The sequence below is a fragment of the Lynx rufus genome, unplaced genomic scaffold (genome assembly GCF_022079265.1).
Source record: "Lynx rufus isolate CCGP_SWC_20201006 ecotype Redwood Valley unplaced genomic scaffold, mLynRuf1.p SCAF_5, whole genome shotgun sequence".
NCBI lineage: Eukaryota > Metazoa > Chordata > Mammalia > Carnivora > Felidae > Lynx > Lynx rufus.
The window spans coordinates 129,997,811-130,016,852 of NW_025814867.1; the positions used below are offsets into that span (position 1 = coordinate 129,997,811).

Genomic DNA, 19,042 nt, shown 5'->3' on the forward strand with positions numbered 1-19,042 from the left:
TTAAATTATTCTTTTTTGTTTTTACTCATTTTAAACAGTTATTGTGTTCTTTTGCTATAAGATTAAAAAGGGATATTCATATATTTCTCATGTTTCTTGTGATATATTTTGTTCCAATAGGTCATTTATTTGATTCCTTGGATAATTTAGCTACTTTGAACTATTCAATCTGCTAGTATTTTCATAAATACTAAATACTCTTTAACTTTTCCTTCTATAAGTGTGAGAGAAAATAGTTTATAACTTTTTATAATTATAGTTGCTGGTGGATTCTATTAGAGATCAATGGTCCTCTCTTAAGAAATGTTATAGACTTAATGAAATGAGAGTTACAGTTCTAGGATTTCCATGGTTTCACTTGGCCAAATTAGGCGATCAGTAACATGTTAGGGGAAGGTTAAAGAGCTGCCTTTGGGGGAGACATGGCTAAAGCTTAATATCATAATGACTAATATGTTTTTCTTTTTTTCCCCCTCTTGTGGCAGTAGTAGTCATTCTGTTTTATCACTAGCACAACTGTTCCCCCATTACTAGTCAGTAATAGAACTGTTTCTAATTTACTGTGTAGAAATGTAAACAAGGATTGAACACTGCAGCAGTCATAAATGTTAGGGGGATTCTGGAACCTTATGATGCTCCCTTATGATATGGATATGGATATGATACAACCTTATGAGGCTGTGCAGACCACCACCCCCCCTGCCCCCAAGAAGGTTGTACCTCCCTCTTACATGAAGCCCTCCTGCTTTAAACTCAGGAATTATAGAAGAGTTCCACTGAAAGTCGTACCTACTTATTTTTAATATGGGCCTTTTCTTTGGCTTTTTATTATTCATTTGTTGAAAAAAATAGACTTTGAGTGCTTCCTATATCCCATTTACTCTTGTTAGCCCCAGCTATCTATCCTGTCCCTCTTTAAATCAGTGCAGTGGACGTTCCTTAAAATTCTTGGCATATGAATGAACTTTTGCCTGGCTTCCAGTACAAATACCAATTCCCCACTACTTTTGCAGTTTATTTTTTCATTTCACTGGGAATTTTAAATGAGTGGAGCATTAAATAAATGAATTTCTAACATCAACCTTAGTAAGAGTTACCAATAATTAAACTTGGGAATATTGAATACAGTATACAAATATTAAAATAATGTGCATAGAGACAAAGTGAGAATTGGGCCTTGGAAGAAAAAATGTATTTCCATCTGCTCCACGAAGCCTTTCCAATATTTTTATCTTTCTAAATTCCCATAGCCCTTCTTAGCTATTTTTATACTTACTATCATTCTGTGTGGGAGGTATATGTGTGTGTGTGGGGGTGGTGGTAAGTAGACTCCACAACCAGATTATAATCTTTTTGAGAATTAGGATAGTGTCATTTTTAAATTTTCTAGTTTCAAGCATAATACTATTCATCAGCATGCATTAGATATTTATTGATTCTTTTATGTACTTTGTATTGATAAAATTTAGATGGTTTAGCATTTTAGGGGTGCCAACGGATAGAGAAGATCCTCAATGCTAAAAATATAAAATAGATTTTTTTGTGTGTGAATTCTACACCCATTGTGGGGCTTGACCTCATGACCTCAAGATCAACAGTCACATGCTGTACATAGAGCCAGCCAAGCACCCCTAGAACAGATTTTTTTTTTTAATTTGTAATCAGCAATTTGTAGAGGGTTCTTAGTGAAGGTATTTGCTTGGGAATACAAATGTTACTCTCTACCAATATGCAGTGAATTTTAAAACTATATGTTTTGATCAATAATTGTATCTTCCTCATGTAATAACATTAAAAGTTCTCAATATTTTATAATCCTAATACATAAATAATCTTGTACATTTTCCTAAATATATTAAAAATTGATATTAAAAGTTACCATTGTTTGATGATAATAATGCCCCAAGTTCTACAGAACTCTTAAATATTTTGCTGCTTCTTCTTTTTTTTTCCTAGGCCCTACTTTTATCTAATGTCTCACGAAAGAGGTTTTCAACTGGGGAAGTTATTAACTTGATGTCAGCAGATGCCCAGCAGCTCATGGACTTGACCGCAAACCTCAATCTCCTTTGGTCAGCCCCTTTACAAATCCTGATGGCCGTATCACTGCTTTGGCAAGAGCTGGGTCCAGCAGTGTTGGCAGGGACAGCAGTCCTGGTGTTGGTTATACCAATAAATGCTTTGGTTGCAACTAGAGTAAAAAAGCTAAAGGTAAGAAAAAGACTGCATCCTGTTACACGTGTCAAACAGAAGCCGCGTTTTCTGACTTGTGTTGACAATAACCATCTAGCAAATTCTGTATATGTGGAAATACCCAACTTTGTCATTCATTCATTCAACCAATATTGATTGGACATCTGTTCTGTGCTGAAGTACTGCAGTGAAGAGAACTGATGAGTTCCAGCTTTCATTGGAGGAGAAGGCATTGAGAAATGAATAAATAACACAATGTCAGATGTAAATTTGTATACGAAGAAATACGAATTAGGCTAGGATGATAGAGTAACAGAGTGCCATTTCATATACAGGGGTAGTGAAGTCCTCAGGAAGGATATGATATATCAGCAGGGTAAGGGAGGAATCCATGTTCATATCTGAGAAAAAGATTTACTAAGCAAAAGTAACAGTGTGCACACAGTCTAGAGATAAGGGTGTGCTTGTTTTGTCTGAAGAGTGGCAGGGAGGCTGGTGGGTTACAGTAAGCAAGGAGTGACTACATCCAGAAAGTAGTTGGTAAGTGATTAACTGAAATAATTTTAATATTCTTACTTTACATTCATTCATCTTACTGTTAATACCTTATTTGATGTCTGCCATAGTACCAGACAGTGTGGACTATGCTATACTCTAGAAATAGAGAAACAGGACATAGTTTACTGCACCAAAAAACCACAGTTTAAGGGGAAGGACGAATGGTTTCATGTGTTAAAGTAAACACACACATGCAGGTGTATTGCTTATGACACTTATTTTATTTTTTTAAATGGATAAAAGATTAACACTATCTATGTACTGACATGGAAATGTGTCAGTCACATATTAGGGGGTAAAATAAAGAAACCTATGTATGCAGATATATGTGTATATTATGCATACATGTACATATACATAACCCAATTTTTTTTATGTTTTTAACCTTTATTTATTTTTGAGAGAGAGAGCGAGAGAGCATGAGTGGGGGAGGGGAGAGAGAGAGGGAGATATGGAATGCGGAGCAGGCTCCAGGCTCTAAGCTGTCAGCACAGAGCCCAACACGGGGCTCAAACTCAGACCATGAGATCATGACCTGAGCCAAAGTCTGACATCCAACAGACTGAGCCACCCAGGTGCCCCAAATTTTTTAAAATGTGAATATACCTATGACATGGGTGTGATAGAGAATACTAAATGAAATGATACAGATTTAGATATAAATGAATTTTTATAGGCATAGAAATAATCTAGAGATGAAGCACCAGTCTTTTAAGAATCGTTACCTATAGAGTAGAATTAAATGGAAGGAGGGAGATTTTTCACTAATTACTTGAATACATTTAAGGGATGAGAATTTACACCTTCTTTTATATTTTTCTGAATTTTCTAAATACAGATCAATCACCAAATAATTACTAAAATTACTACCAAATAATTACTAGAAAGATGACTAGTCTTTAGAGATGAAAACTAGAAAATACCATATAACTATGAAATAATTATGAATTACTAACACAATAGTATTTAGAATAACAAGTTTGTATTATAATTAATATTTTTAAACTAGCTTTTAAAAATTCTAGATTTTAAATAATTTAAATTCAAACTTTTATGAATTGAAATACATTTGGGGGAAATTTCAAAGAGAGTACAATATTATGTACAAATATACTAAACAGAAAATATGCCTTTAATCACACAAATAGTATTATGGATAGTAACTTGTAAGTGTGTAGTTTGTTAGATATACAAATACTGTACTTATTATTTGCCAAAAAAGAATCAGTATTTGAAAATATCCATTTTAATCACTTTAATTTCCAAAGTATTAATACTCAAGATAGTATACTTATAATATACAGACTTTTATGTTTATTCTGTTATAAATAAATATATATATGTGTATATATATATATATATATATAATTGATAAAATTTGGGGAATTTAATCCCATTTAAATAGAGTATGGATGGATATTATTTTTTTATTCAATTTTAAACAAATTACATGTAAATAAATAAATTTTCTACCATTTTGTAAAGTATGCAGTTTGCTCTTATTCTACTGCTGGCTACTTTTAAGTTTTAAAATATCTACTTATAACTAATTTTTACCTTTACCAATGAAAGAATATATGAATATTTTATGATGGTTTTCAACTAAATATTATATAAAATAGAGGGAAGAGACTGTATTTTTTTAAAAAGCTGTAGCAAAGTAAGTTAAATTATTAGCAACCTTTGTCAAATATGCTATCATTTTCTTCCCCTTAAATAGAAGAGCCAAACGAAGAACAAAGATAAACAGATAAAACTACTCAATGAAATCTTACATGGAATTAAGGTAATATAAAAGGAATGTGATTTTAATTTCACTATTTAGAATACAGTAATGTTAGTGAATAAATGAATTTTTTTACCTTTCTCAATATCAAAGTAATGAAATATGTATATTGAAGGAAAGTAATGAAATATATATATTTATATGTATATATATGCAAAAATACATATGAGTATATCATATAAACATAGGATACACATTATCTACCATTATATCATAGGATATAAACATTCACCATTACTACACTATAAATATTCATCAACACTATCATTATAAACATAGGATATGCCCGTTATATGTACACATTGATTCACATATATAGGTATACACACACACACACACACACACACACACACACACACACACATGTAATTGTTGGCAGAGTATTTCAAGTCTCATGTATAGGAATTCTTATTGTTAAAATAGCATTTAAATGAAACCAAATAAAATGCAGGTATTTTCTTTTTGTTTCTCACCCAAGAATTAAACATAAATATCCCCAAAGAGACAACATATAACTTGTTTTAAGGGGTTGTGTGGAAGAGATGGAATGAGGCAGGCAAGAGTGGCAATGACATTATCATCAGGTTGAAGGCAGGTTTATATGGGGAAAGTGATGAAATGTCATTCAGGTTCTTTTAGGTGGAATGGAAATGATCATACAAATGGTATTTTACAAAATGTATGTGTTAAATTATTTATCCCTAAGAAAGCTACCCCCCATTCCACTAATATTTTCTCTATCATAAAAGAGTGCAACCTCATGAACTTTCTAGATAGATAGATAGATAGATAGAATTTCAAATTCTGTTTCACCTAGATTATACCATATCAGATTTTTCTTTTTTTTAATTTTAATGTTTATTTATTTATTTTCTGAGAGAAAGAGAGAGACAGAGAGAGAATGAGAGCAAGCCAGGGAGGAGCAGAGAGAGAGAGAAATCTCAAGCAGGCTCTGCACTGTCAGCACACAGCCTGATGTGGGGCTCAAACTCACAAGTTGTGAGATCATGACCAGAGCCAAGACCAAGAGTCCAGTGCTTAACTACTCAGCCATCCAGGAACCCCTAGATTTTTTCTAAAGGACAAAATTTGTAAAGCCCACATGGAATTTCCTTCTGGAATTGACAATTGCATAGGAAATTTTCTGTCTTGTGCATTTATCATTACAAACATAGGATATGCCCATTATATGTACACATTGATTCACTTTAGGAATCATTAAAAATTCTGCTCTATTGTACTGTGTAGAACTTTCACAAAATTGAAAACTACTGAAGTGAAAGACATTGTTAAAGATACCTTGAAAAGAGACTGATATGATTCACTTACTTATCTGAATATAAGAGTAGCCTTAAGTAGCTCTGAAATTTAACTCAGATTAAATTACTGAATAGCTGATATTCTGTAATGTCATACACCCCCAAAGGAATGTGATCCTAATGCATCCAGTACTTCTCAGTGGGTTAATTGATAACCCCTGCATTCATACAAAGTGTAGCAATGTATGTTTATAGGTTGTAAATGCTGATATGGGGGGTGGGGCTGGGTGGCTCAATTGGTTAAGCGTCCGACTCTTGATTTCAGCTCAGGTCATGATCTCACAGTTTATGGGTTTGAGCCCTGCATCGGGCTGTGTGCTGACAACATAGAGCCTGCTTAGAATTCGCTCTCTCTCTCCCTCTCTCTAGCCTCTCCTTCACACTGTCTCTGTCTCTAAATGAATAAATAAATAAACAAAGATTGATCTTCATAAAAGGAAATTTGTATTATCAGTAAGACTGGGACAGTGTAGATAAAATAAAAGAACATTTCCTAGATATCTGAGCAAAGTCAAAAATTTGAAATTAGTTCCAGCAGTGAATATACTAGACAACTGGTAGAGGACCCAGTATAGGGAAGTTTAAAGTATAGGATAGTTTGAAGGTGTGGGCAGTCAGCATCCCTGGGGTTTGGGGGAAGAAAACAGATGCGATAGCCTCTCTCTGATAATGATAATAGCTCTCATTTAGTGAACAATTTTTACGTGCCACATGCTGTAATGATCACTTTGGATCTGTTTCTTCATACAATTCTTAGGAACCCCAAGAAAATAACTTCTCATCTTCATTTTCCAAATAAGGAAACAAAGTCTCTGAGAAGTTAAGTGTCATGTCTGAGTTCACAGAGCCAGTGAGAGATTTTTAGGGTTCTCCAGAGAAACAGAGCAATAGGATGTATGTGACTGTATATATTCCAGTTTACAATCTCAAAACACTAGTCACCTTTCAGAAAATGGCTTGAAGTCCCATGCCATCAGTCTTCCAGAAATTGAGAGGCCATAGAAAGGAGCATAGCTATTGGGAAATGGGAGTGGACAGAAGTGAGAGCTGAACCAGCAGGAAGAGTACTAATATTAAGCTAGACAGAAACACTGTGGGGCTCATGCCCAGAGCTGAGATGTTGCTGAAGTCTGGCTCAGGAATAAGCTATTGGTGGATGAGAAGGACAGAAACCTGGAGAGGTGGTGATTTTCTACTCCCAGCCATCCACCCCCCAAAAACCCATGATAAAAAGAAATACTTTTTTATGTTTATTTTTGAGGGAGAGAAGATAGAGAGCACGAGCAAGGGAGGGGCAAAGGGGGAGGGAGACAGAGAATCTGAAACAGACTCTGTGCTGTCAGCACAAAGCCTGACGTGGAGCTTGAACCCATGAACCGTGAGATCATGATATGAGCCCAAGTCAGATGCTCAACCGACTGACCTACCCAGGAGCCCCAGGAAAAATTTGACCCAGGTGAAAATAGGAGTATTATTTGCTTTATGAGTTTAATGTCTTTTTTAAAAAACCTTTACAGTTGTGTGTATGTTGGGGGCCGGGGGAGTATACTGTGTATATTTGTATGGGTGCAGGTTTTTATTTCTTATATGATATTGATTTATCAAATAGTCATTGTCTGCATCCTTTACAGATCCTCAAACTTTATGCATGGGAACCCTCCTATAAAAAGAAGATTGTTGAAATTCGAGAACAGGAGTTAGAAGTTCAAAAATCAGCTGGGTATCTTGCTGTATTTTCTATGCTGACATTAACTTGCATTCCATTCTTGGTGAGTGTGTATAATATTTCCTGTTTTGATTTTCAAATTTGATCTGCAGATCACCTCCAAATTACCTGGACTTAAGGTGTCCAAAGTGGAGTCTTCTGTATCTGAAATAACATTTTCATGAAATGCAGTCATTGATTTATGTAGATTAGAGAATGGAAGTTTTAAAGAAGAGGAAAGTATATGCATTCTCATTGGTCTGTATTTTTTACCTATAATACAATTTTGTTTCTTTTTTTTTTTCAACATTTATTTATTTTTTGGGACAGAGAGAGACAGAGCATGAACGGGGGAGGGGCAGAGAGAGAGGGAGACACAGAATCGGAAACAGGCTCCAGGCTCTGAGCCATCAGCCCAGAGCCTGACGCAGGGCTCGAACTCACGGACCGCGAGATCGTGACCTGGCTGAAGTCGGACGCTTAACCGACTGCGCCACCCAGGCGCCCCTACAATTTTGTTTCTTTACAAATTTCTCACAGATCGACCACTTGCCTTTCTATCCTTAAACAGTATAACCTGCATTTAAGAGTTTCATTTCAGGTATAAAATTCCTTGATTGGTGTGATCAAGCAAGACCCAAAGGCATACTATATGGAGTTCGGAAGGGAATGAAGAATTATTGAGTGCTTCTCCAGCATGCCAGACAAGTTAATAGAGGTTGCCTTGTTTCATTCTTGCAATGATAAGGCATTGCTTTTCTCATTTCACAATAGGAAATGAAAGTCCATTCTACTTTGGTAATATCCTCAAAGTTATAGGATTAATATTCGGAGGCAAATTGATATGAACTGAGGGTGTTCTCTTTCTGTCATACCATGTAAGCGTTGGGAATTCCATGCTATTTAAACTAGAATATAAAGTGCCTTGGAGTATAAAGCGATGACTGAAAGCCAAAGGAAGACCAGACCACACAGAGCTGAAGCATCAATGTTAATCAAAGTTACCACTCCTGGTGGTGATGGGGGCCAGGGGAAGTTCCATATGTCTCCCTGGTTGGCAATTTTAAATATTATTATTTTTTATTTAGATAAATATATGAGTATTATGAAAATAAAAGTGATATTTACATTTGGAATTCTTTGGTAAAAATGTCCAAGAAGTATTTGCTTAAGATAAGTCCTATGTACATGATAGCATATTCTCATGCATATATGAACTTTTCTGCCCTTTCTAAATGACACTTACAAAAGTAAATATAAATGTTATGAGCCATGATTTATTCATACTTTCTTCAGTTAATTTTGTGACTCACAGAAAGTATAATCATTACATATGAGTCCAGGTGTATACATATACCATTGGAAAATAAATTTACATAATACTCCATCTTAAAAAAAAAGATGTACACATTTTATTTATTTTTTAAAAATTTTTTAAGTATATTTCTTCTGAGAGAGAGAGATTGGACAGGGGAGAGACAGAGAGAGAGAGAGGGAGAGAGAGAGAGAAAGAGAATTCCCAACAGGCTCTGCACAGACAGTGCATTAGTACACATTTTAAATGGGAATAATTCCAGTAGGAACATGATATCTGAAAGAAGGGAATTGGGCCACATGGTCTCAAGGATGCCGTTTTCTAAGATACACAATTGTATTATCTAAATATTATTTTATATTCTTCAGCAATCATACTGAATAGTACTGGATTTTGGTAAACAACAATAAAAAAGGTTTTAACATTTTTTCCCCTATTTTGGGGGACTTTAACTCATACTGTTGTTAGCACTGAATAATTGAAGGAAAGAACATGTCTGTATTTTTTAGGTGTCCCTGGCGACGTTTGGCATCTATTTCTTATTGGATGAAGGAAACTTTTTAACAGCCACTAAAGTGTTCACATCTATGTCTTTGTTTAATATTTTGAAGCTTCCTTTGTTTGATTTACCAATGGTGATCTCAGCTGTGGTCCAGGTACATCCAAAATATGCTTAAACCTTAGAAGAGTCATTCATCTACTGAAGTCTGTGGTTTTGCACATTTTACTTCTGTGTCTTTTTTTTTTTCGGTATTTATTTCACTTTTTGTTGTTGTTTTACACTGCCTTCAAAATTAATCTCCCCGAATTAATGAGTAATAGGGAACATTAACGAATCGAAGGAATCATGTTTTCTTTGCCTATGCGTTTCTCCTATCAAAATGACTTTTAAGTGTTTCCATATAGGATATTGTTTTCATTGCTAAGTGTTAGTTTATTTTATTTAGCTTTTTAAAAGGTAGTGTTAGACATAATGCCATCAAAAGTCTCATTTTATGTTTTCAGTTGAAAAAATATTTAGCTAGATGCTTTGTATGGAACTTGATATGAATGTTTCTCCAGGGTTCAGCAACATTTCATCTGTACTGAAGGAATAAGACAGGGAAACAAGTGCACTGATAATGTCAGTCTGCCAACAAACCGTGTATGAGGTATCTGCTTCAGCAGATCTTTATTGTAATCTCCAGTCACTGGGGGCTCTTTTAATATTATTATAATGAGTAGAAAGCTGCTAAAACCACAGGGAATGTGGAGAATGATCCCTTTGCGCTGAGATTTTGTGTTAAATTTTTTGAATGTCAGGTTTCGATTTTCTGGGTGGCCTCCATTGAATCCTCTTCCTCAAGTCTGAGTTCATAAGCAAAGTGAAGCTTTGCTAATTGGAACCATCTCTTTAATGTATGAACTTTGCCTTTAAATTTTTATATGATTTGATGGGTGCCTGGGTGGCTCCATCTGTTAAGCATCTGACTTTGACTCAGGTCATGATCTCTCGGGTTCGTGAGTTTGAGCCCTGGTTTAGGTGAGCTCAAGTCCCGCTTCCGGTGAGCCCCACCTCTCTCTCTCTCTCTCTTTCTCCACTCCCTCTCTGCCTCTCATGAGTTTCTCTCTGTCTGTCCCTCACTCACTTCTGCCCTCTCTCTCTTTCAAAAAAAATTTTTTTTGTATTATTTAAGTAAATAGTAACTTATAGTTACTAATAGTAACTGTAATGGCAATAATTATATTAAATTATATTAATTATATTAAAATTATAATAGTAATTGTATATTATTTGAATAAATATATAGTGAATACCAAGTAATCCATTTTTGTTTTATCATACCTTTTCTGGTTGTTATTTTACTAATAATGACCAACAGAGGGCATAGAAGTACTATTGATGTGATGCTTCCAGCAACTTGTTTTCATGGCATTCTGAAAAATGCCATTCTTAGAATATTGTTTTGGTTTTGAAATTAGAATCTAGCTAAAGGTCTAGTATCTCAAAGTGTTCTCCAACTCCTAGTGGTACACTACTGCCTTCACTAAATAAATATGGAGAACAGTTGTCAAAAGAAAGGAAAGGAAAGGAGAGGGAGGGAGGAGAGCGGGGGAGAGGGAGGAGGGGGGCAGAGGGGGGAGAGGGGGGAGAGGGGGGAGAGGGAGAGGGAAAGGGAGGACAGGGAGGAGAGGGAAAGGGAGGAGAGGGAGAGAAGAGGGAGAGGAGAGGGAGAGAGAGAGGGAGAGGAGAGGGAGAGGGAGAGGAGAGGGGAAAGGGGAAAGGGAGGGGGAAGGGGAAAGGGAAGGGGAAGGGGAAAGGAAAGAGGAAAGGAGAAAGGGGAAGGGGAAGAGGAAAGGAAAGGGGAAAGAAAGAAAGGAAAGGAGGCATACCTATATGCCGCACTTGGTAAACAAAACCGTGGCCCAGTACATCTTATCCACTAACAATAGATATCTTCTAGCATAGTGTGAATAAAAACATACTAGAGATTTCATGTAAGTCAGTTTCAGGAAAACAAAATTGATTTTATTTATCCTAATTGTAGGTAAGCATTTTATAGCTTTTTTACTAAAACTAAATGTTATTATTGCCAAAACTATCATTTTATACTCAGAAGCAGAACTCATTGAACAATTCTGAAGTTGCTTTTGAAAACTATTCTTTCTATAATTATTAATGAATTAGTCATTATGGCTTTACTAGAGTGTTAAGGAGTAGTTTTTGGCATATATGCCTTTCTGCATATATGATGTTTGTTTTGGTCTTTGATCCTTGAAGCTGTTCTTTCTTTTTAGGAATGAAATTATAAACATTAAAATAATTCAAACTATGCTAACTGAAAATTTATATCAATATCTTCCATTTGCATCAAATATTTTTTTTTAATTTTTTTTTTCAACGTTTATTCATTTTTGGGACAGAGAGAGACAGAGCATGAACAGGGGAGGGGCAGAGAGAGAGGGAGACACAGAATCGGAAACAGGCTCCAGGCTCTGAGCAGTCAGCACAGAGCCCGACGCGGGGCTCGAACTCACAGACCACGAGATCGTGACCTGAGCTGAAGTCGGACGCTTAACCGACTGCGCCACCCAGGCGCCCCAGCATCAAATATTTTTAATCGTACTGTAAAGTCCCAACAAAATTTTTTTAGTTGAAGAGCTCCTTGACCCCCAAATAAATTCCATCTGTGTTTATTCTGATAGACAAGAATATCATTGGGTCGGTTGGAAGACTTTCTCAACACTGAGGAGCTTCTTCCTCAAAATATTGAAACAAACTACATAGGAGGTCAGCATTTTCTCTGCCTTCAATATTTATTTGACTTCTGGGTTGAAGATAATTGGCTCTAAAATGCACCATTGTATTTATTTTTCTTCACAGATCATGCCATTGGTTTTACAAATGCTTCCTTCTCCTGGGATAAAACAGGGATTCCAGTACTTAAAAAGTAAGTCATAATTTGGGAAAAATTAAAAACAAAAAATATTTTAGCACTGAATTCTATAATGTTCCATATTTTTATTTCTTGGAGTTAAAAAAAAATTAATGTTTATTCATTTTTGAAAGGCAGAGAGACAGAGCATAAGCAGGGGTGGGGCAGAGAGAGTGGGGGACACAGAATCTGAAGCAGACTCCAGGCTCTGAGCTGTCAGCACAGAGCCCGACGCGGGGCTCGAACTCACGAACTGTGAGATCATGACATGTGCTGGAGTCGGCTGGTCAACCGACTGAGCCACCCAGGTGCCCCATATTTCTTGGAGTTTTTAAAGCAGAAGATGAATATATTGAAATTTACAAGGCTATTTTTTTAAATCTCTCACAATACCTTTCATTTTTATAGTTTTTTTCCCTCTCTTGCTTTCTATTCATTTCCTCTGTTTCCTCTGTAGCATTTGTTGTTCACAGTTTGAAAGGTTGGGTATTCATAGACTAGTGTAGTCTCATATGAATAGAAGCAATTTCAGGGATGATGCTCTAATTTATCTAGGAATATACATTGAAAACTGTAACAAGAACCTCCTATATCACTCTCTCCTTTTCTTGTCATGCAGCTTGAACATAAAGATTCCAGAAGGAGCTTTAGTGGCTGTCATAGGGCAAGTTGGATCTGGAAAATCGTCTGTGCTTTCTGCCATGCTTGGGGAAATGGAGAAACTTACAGGAGTTGTTCAAAGAAAGGTAGAGCCAACAATACATTCATTCTCTATCTCCTAGTGTAATAGGCCATAGCCAACACATGGTTAGTGTCCTAAGAATTTATCAAATCAAATTGAAGATGCAAGTATGTAATGGGCATTTCTAGTTTGTAACAAACATTTCAATTTCCACAAAAATTGATTAGCTATGGATGGCTTAGTAACAGCATTCTGTCCTCCAAATACTTTAGCAAATCATTTATGAATGTTTATGGTAATTGTTTGATGATATTAACTGAATTGCAACCAATTATAGAGAAACTAATGTGATTTATATTTTAATTTGATTTGCTTTCTAATTATCATCCATTGCAAAGTTCCCTAAGTAATTACAGCCACATTTCTAAGAAGTCTTGTAGTTGCTCATGGGTAGGATTTTTGACCTAGAAAAAAATCAGAAAAATAATAATATTAATAGCTTACTTTTAAATTTCAGCCCTTGGACTAGGGAGAGGACTACTCCAAGCCTTTTGTTTTATTCTTAAAGGTCAATAGGAATAAGAATTCAACAGGTTCTTAATCAGCTGTTTCTTTTTTGAAACATTAGACTATCTAATGAGTTTTTCCTTAGGTTTAACTAGCTCTTGGATAAAATACTAACCTAATACTAACCTACTCCTCACTTCTGATAAGATGGAGAAGTTCTATGGATGTGAGACCAGTTTCTTCACAGTTTTCTCTCTAGGAAGAATCAATTCCAACTCTTTTATTTTTCTTCATAATATGTATTTCCTCATATCCTTTTATCTTTCCTGATTCCAGCCCTCCAATGAATAGTTCTACATTTATTCTTCTCTCTCAGCATTACTGTTACTTATTTTAGGATCAACTATGATGTCTGGGACTTTTTCTGATACAATTATACTGAAATGAATAGCCCTACTTTTTAACCTTAAGTATATTGTGTTTGTAGCCCTGTGCTCTTCATAACAATTGCAGTCAACCTTTTGTCTATAGTTGAAGATGATTGTACTATATCCTAGGCCAATAAGTGTCCTTTAAAAATATTATGATTATCATATTGACTTTATTTTCATTTAGTCTCTTCAGCTATTTTTACCAAGCAATTATTGCACACATACTGTGTTCTTGATACTTAGTACAAGCAAAATAACATGAATATGACATACCCCTCTTTTTACAGAGTTCATAGTCCGGTGAGAGAGATACAAAAATTAATTATGACGAGTCTTTAAATCAGACATAAACAAATGGATCAAAGTATAAAAAACAACAGATTCTGCCTTGAAGAGTTAGAAAAATTATAGAGAGGAGGTAGCCTTTTATTTGATCTTGAAAAATAATTAGGAATTAATCAAGATAACAACAATACCAATTTTGAGTTTCATCTAATGCTTTAATGTGCAAAGACTTAGCCTGGTTCTTGGCAGAGTCAGATAGCTCCCTGTGAATTTTAATGGTTATTGTTATCTTTACTATGATTGTTGAGACTCTCATGGTAAGATTTAAAGATTATTTCTGATACCTTTGAGGGTTTGAAATTAAGAAAATGTTCATGGTTATGCAAGAAACCATAACAATGCTGTTCCTAATTATAAAGCTGAGAGAAAACCCTTTGTTTAAATTAAGCTAAGCTTGTGGAAGAGAGCAGATATTGTCTGTCAGTATAGTTGGCCACTTTGTCCTTCAGAAAGTTCTTTGGTCTGGAGCAGTGGCAGGACATGAGGTGTCATATATGAATTATTTCCCAAAACTTTTTTAATACTAAATTTATAACTATCATTCTTATTATCTCTGATTTAGTAATAATAATCATAACAATAGACGTGACACTTTGTGTTTACAAGGTGCTTTTGTGTTTTATCTTTCTGTTCCTCAAGGTTTCACATGAGAATTTTTTGAGGAATATCATGTTACAATGTTCAACCTCCGGTCTCCTGGTTCTCAGTATCAAAGGTTCACACCAGGCACTATTTATTCAGAGTATTCAGTGTTCGGTGTTGTTTGATGGAACATTACAGATTTGGAAGACCATTTTTGAATTAGCAAATCTTCTATTGTGGTTTTATTATTAAGAATAAAATGAAACAAAAACCCATTTTCATTTGTGTATAAAATTAAAATAATAGTATAAAAATTAAAGGAAAAACTTACACCTCTGTGAAAATGGATCAACTCTTCTATAGTTCCAGTTATACCAGCACATCGAGTCTATACCTGTCAATGTAGTATTTAGTTTCTGTTTTATATTTTGTGCCATTTTTTGCTGTTCTTCAGCCTTTTTCTCCTGTGTTTTTCATCCTCTTTCCCCTTATCTTGCCAAATACATAGCAAGTGTTCAAAATCTTTATCACTTGAGAATTGATTTAATATTATTCCAATTAAAGGTTATTCAAGAGCAATCACCTTTGTGTTCAAGATCAAGTTGGATCAGAATTACATTGTTTTGGATCAAAAGCCACTCCATGTCTTACATGCTCAAAAAAGAAGAATTAAAGTTAATCTTGGATCTTTAAAGTACCTGATAGAAATCAAAATGTTAATAGTTATATACATACGCATAAGTTCATAGGTCAAAAAGTACGTTCAGTGTTTTGCATTATTGTACAGCACACAGCAGTCAAAATAAATTCTTTAAAATCAATGTTTGGATAGAGTCCATGGGGTAGATTGAAAGGTAAGTCTCTAGTTCAAATACTGTGGGTCCTTTCTAAGAAAAGAAGGGTTATTTAAAAGGATACTTTATGCAGCAGACTGTCATATATTCAGGAATCATTTTGAGACATAAAATCATCAAAAAATAAACTTAGAAACAGTGAGTATGTGGAAGACACAGATGTGCCACCTAGATCCCCCTTCTAGGAAGGGCTTGCCTCCCAGCTGTGGGAATACATATAGCAAGCCAGCTCATTCAGGGTTGGCCTGGCTAAGGCCCCACTCCTGAAGGTCAGGCCAATTTAGCCTAACACAGAACAACTCTGATGGATAATACTCCTCTATGTCTCTCTGGGGGGTTGGTCAAAACCTTGTGGGATCTGTATCACAGTGTGACTTTTCCATCTACCCAATCCTCCTACCCTGTTTTCTTCCACAAGCACTGATCCCAAGTGAGCAACCTGTACTTCAGGCTTAGTGTTATGGGCCAAACCTCCCGCCCCCAAACAGATATTTGGAAGTCCTAATCCCCAGAATGTGACTGTATTTGGAGAGAGGGTCTTTAAAGAGGCAATTAAATTAAAATAAGGTCAGTAGGGTGGGCCCTATTCCAATATGACTGATGTTCTTACAAGAAGAAATTAAGACACACATACTCACACGGAGAGAAGGCCATGTGAAAACTCAAGAAGGGAATCATCTACAAGCTAGAGATTTAGGCCTCAGGAGAAATCTTGCTGACAGCTTGTCAGACTTTTAGCCTCCAGAATTGTGAGAAAAGAAATTTCTGTTGTTTAAGCAACTTAGTCTGTGGTACCTTATAATGGCTGCTGGAGCTAATACACTCAGCCTCTACTTCCAGAAAACTCCACCAAAGACAGATAACTTTGAGAGGAACTACAGAGAAAGTAAATAAAAAAAGCACAAAAGTAACTCATTTGAAAGGGCCTATAATAAACATATATAAAATTAAAATGCAAATAGGATATATTTATATTTAAGAAATAACCTAGTTCTGTAAAAATTCAGTTTAAAGTTAAAAGAAAACAAAACCATGGACTAAATATGTTTATGTTCCTTTAATGTGGTACATGCAGTGTTTTTTCTTTTCCCTTGTTAGGAGTGTTTTCTTTTATTTCTTTCCTTTTTAGGGTTCCGTGGCTTATGTTGCCCAGCAGGCCTGGATTCAGAATTGCATTTTACAAGAAAACATTCTCTTTGGCTCCACCATGCAGAAGCAATTTTATGAGCAAGTATTGGAAGCCTGTGCTCTCCTTCCTGATTTGGAGCAGTTACCAAATGGAGATCAAACTGAGATTGGAGAAAGAGTAAGGAAAATATAATTCATCACATGCAGGAATAGAATTCCATTCAGCCATGCTAATAACATATTTATAGTCTTTTTTCTGAAGTCTTAAAGAGCTCTATACAACTATAATTTTTAAAAATCATTACAGAATTTCTATGAAAGAGATGGCAATATTAAGGACAAATAATTATCTATAATTGACTATTTGGAAAACAGATTTAAAATCAGCAGGGAATGCTGTCGTTAGTGTCCACATGGGGGAACGAAAGCCTACCAACTGGATCATCAACACTTTGTTTTTAGCTGCTCCCATAATGCTGTTCACTGTCTAATGAGTGAATGATGTTTTGTGTTCTTCCTGTATCTCTTGTGCGCAAAGTCAAGCCTAGGACAGTAGCAACAGAGCACCAGTCTCCAGCGGTGGCACCGAGGCCAGGTTCTAAAAAGACTCAGACGATGCTGTCGTTAACGTGCCTTCTCCATGTTTGCTCATTCTTGCTTAAGAGGATATTGCTTCCCATATTCTTTGTTCTATTTTATTTTCATTGCGTTAATGAATAGTCATTACTCTGCCCAGTGTTTTGGAGTTTAAACAAAACAAAACAAGAGAGCATGAGCCAAAGTATGAACCCTGAGAGATTATCTCTGACCCGTGACTAAACTCTCCATTAATTAAACATGAATGCAAAAGCAGCCTCTGCCTGTGATTCATGTGTGCTGTGAAGATGGGTAAATGATCTTTACCAAGTGCTTTGAATTTCTGAAAAGAGAGTCAGCATAGTGTTGTTAGGCGTTTGTACCCCTGGCCCCAAGTTGTTTAATAGTGCTGTTATATAAATTGATAAATAAAATAACTAGAGAGCAAAAAGATAGAAAGTAGAAATATTTAAGATCTATAATGAGGCAAAATTTACCTTTTAACGAGACTTATTTTGGCTTTGTTCATAGCCTGTTACTTTGCAGATGTACTTTCTCAAGTTATTAAATAGATTTCATTTTTTTTCCACCACATCTGTGTTGTCGTTTTTTTTTTGTTTTTTGTTTTTTGTTTTTGGTGTCTTTGCTATCCCTTGGCAAAATGACACCATAGCTAAAATGATGCAGAAATGTGACTTCTTCAAACTTGTTAATACATACTGATTATTATGCTGATAAAGCCAAACTCTAACAATATGAAATGTTGACGGTATGTAAGTAAAAAGAATTTAAAGAGGAAGAAAATGCAAAATGTGAAGTATATATTAAATATAGGCATAAATGTCATCACCATATATAACTTACACTTTTTGTAATTAGATGTCTCCCAATCTGATGATATGCTTTAAAATAAACATGTAATTGACTATTTCAAAAGGAAATCTGTTTACAGCTGTTTATGAGACAACTAAGATAATGGATATAGAATTTTATTCATTTTTGTTCATCTTTTCCTTTGACATTCTTCAATTGACCACAAATATTTTTAAATCTATTATATGCCTTTTTTCTGCTATGGGGTACATAATGGTGAGCAAGGGAACTGTCCCCCTACCTTCAAGAGATTTGCAATCCAGTGTATCTCTGCCAATGATATTATCAGTTGTCCTTATTAATATTTATTAATCACCTAGTGTCAGACACAATCTATGTGCTGGGAGTGTAAGGATAAACTAGATCATAGGCTTGTGAGGGAGACTGATGTGGGTATTGCCATTTCTGGCAATGGGATGAGTAAACTGAGCATCGCAAGACAAGAATGGAAGGAACGAATCACTTTACTTGGAACAGTGGGTGGAAGATTGCTTTGGAAAAAGACTTCTTAGAGTGACTAGATTTTGAATTAAAAGGGAGGATATGGGCTCTAAGTAGAATGAACAGCTTGGGCCAGTCTGGCTGGCAGGCCACCTTCAGGTGAGGACAGTATCAGGAGAATGGTTGAAAGATGAGTCAACATCAGAACGTAATTATTGTAGATTTATACTAAGGAATTTTTTGTTGCTCCTGGATGATGGCAAATGAGATGTGGGCATCCCAGGTTTTTAAACAAAGTGATGACATAATCACAGGATATGCAATGACAAGG

General features: G+C 35.4%; 1 protein-coding gene across 1 annotated transcript in view; it reads left to right on the forward strand.

Annotated features, from left to right (window-relative positions):
* The window catches only part of LOC124526715 (multidrug resistance-associated protein 1-like), an 88,389-nt gene that overhangs the window by 27,058 nt on the left and 42,289 nt on the right, over window positions 1–19,042 (forward strand). Inside the window, exons 6-13 of the mRNA XM_047099837.1 lie at window positions 1,957–2,211; window positions 4,472–4,537; window positions 7,488–7,625; window positions 9,386–9,532; window positions 12,063–12,147; window positions 12,241–12,307; window positions 12,912–13,038; window positions 16,823–16,999. Coding sequence (XP_046955793.1) covers window positions 1,957–2,211; window positions 4,472–4,537; window positions 7,488–7,625; window positions 9,386–9,532; window positions 12,063–12,147; window positions 12,241–12,307; window positions 12,912–13,038; window positions 16,823–16,999 — 1,062 coding nt within the window. The remainder of the gene's footprint in view (window positions 1–1,956; window positions 2,212–4,471; window positions 4,538–7,487; window positions 7,626–9,385; window positions 9,533–12,062; window positions 12,148–12,240; window positions 12,308–12,911; window positions 13,039–16,822; window positions 17,000–19,042) is intronic.